This window comes from Cariama cristata, unplaced genomic scaffold, assembly GCF_000690535.1.
Source record: "Cariama cristata isolate BGI_N322 unplaced genomic scaffold, ASM69053v1 scaffold18013, whole genome shotgun sequence".
In the NCBI taxonomy this organism is placed as follows: Eukaryota; Metazoa; Chordata; class Aves; order Cariamiformes; family Cariamidae; genus Cariama; species Cariama cristata.
Window position 1 is genome coordinate 46,076 of NW_009606849.1, and position 1,448 is coordinate 47,523.

Genomic DNA, 1,448 nt, shown 5'->3' on the forward strand with positions numbered 1-1,448 from the left:
TAGAGAGCCACTTGTCAGAAAAAAAAAAATACTCTCAAACATTTTACATACAAATCTGCCCTTTTTCACTAAATCTTGTGCTGTTGGAAGCAGAAAACAATTAATGTGTCCTGGAATCTCTCTTTTAGCCTATTTTACAATGTGCACTGCACTGAGTAGAGTTTTTACTTTATTAATTTATATTTACTCTTGAAAAGACAGGAGTAATATACATGTAGCAATGGCATAATCCAAAATCTATTGAAGTGATATCAATGGCCCCTGGATCAGATGCTAAAAAGAATAGAACAGATCCAAGAACTTGGTTCTTAATCTAGTTGTGCCTTTTGCTTGCATCCTTGGCAGATATTATTTGAAAGATTTGCCTATAGACAAGATGTGAAGGCAAGTATTAAAATTCTGGGTGCAAAAGAGTTTGAGGAGGATGAAGAGCAACAGTTTTCACTCCCTTTAATACAAGAGGTGCTCGGCATTTGTTGTTGCTTTTTGTAAGCGACATTACACATCATGCATTTCTATTAGAGGAAATGAAGAGCTTATGTTACTGTATGTCACCTCGTTGGGAGCCTGGGGTTGAATGTAACTTGTAAAAAGTTTCCTGGCCACCGAAATCCTTTTCCTCTGTGATGTGATCTTCTTATAAGCTTCGCAAGCAAGCCAGAATTCTATGTTTTCATCACTGTGCTCTGTCTTCAAGTAGGTCTTGTAGATCATAGGCCCATCTGTAAATATTTCAGAAGCCAAATTTATATACCATGTATATGTGCATTACCTTTAGAGTCCTTTGAAGGCAATGGGGACATTTATAAGGCAGTATGTTTCTTGATTGTACACCTATAAATATTCTTATTAGATTATGTCAAAGTGGGGAATTAAACACACTAACTTACTCCAGAGCCCTACTTCGACATTGCATTTTCCTGCACACGCAGAGCTCCCTTTAACCTCGGTGGCATTTTAGTATGCAGGGACAGAGCACTGAAGACTGTTCTTCCTGGTCTCTGCGAACACTATCAAACGTGTCCAAAGACTGACAAGTATTTTTAAATTCCAGTTCTAGTTCTGTACAGAAGGTGTCTAAGTATTATCAAATAATCATGATCAGAGTGAAAAAATAAGACCTTTTCTTGGTGTAAGAGTTTGGGGAAAAAGCATTAGCAAAAACAGGCAATAACTTTTTTTTTTGTTGCTGCTGTAATCAAGTGAAGTAAAGCAGTTAAAAGAATACTCTTCAGCAAATAGGTTCTGCACCAGAGGATGTCTTTGAAACACCTGGCAATGGAGTTTGACAGCAGCAATCAGTGGGATCTTGGCAAAGATTAAATTCCTGAGGCTGCCTTTTGTCATGTCGTTAGACTTGCTTTGTACAGAATTAAATAATAGAGTTGCTAAAATACCTCTACCCAGGAGAACGTTTATGAGGTTTCACTTGGTGCTAGCACTTGAGC

At 37.6% G+C, this 1,448-nt stretch overlaps 1 protein-coding gene across 1 annotated transcript in view; it reads right to left on the minus strand.

Annotated features, from left to right (window-relative positions):
• RGS13 (regulator of G-protein signaling 13) overlaps positions 1 to 1,448 on the minus strand; it is a 7,487-nt gene that overhangs the window by 1,970 nt on the left and 4,069 nt on the right. The window contains exon 3 of the mRNA XM_009696518.1: positions 556 to 722. Within this exon, the coding sequence (XP_009694820.1) occupies positions 556 to 722 (167 nt within the window). The remainder of the gene's footprint in view (positions 1 to 555; positions 723 to 1,448) is intronic.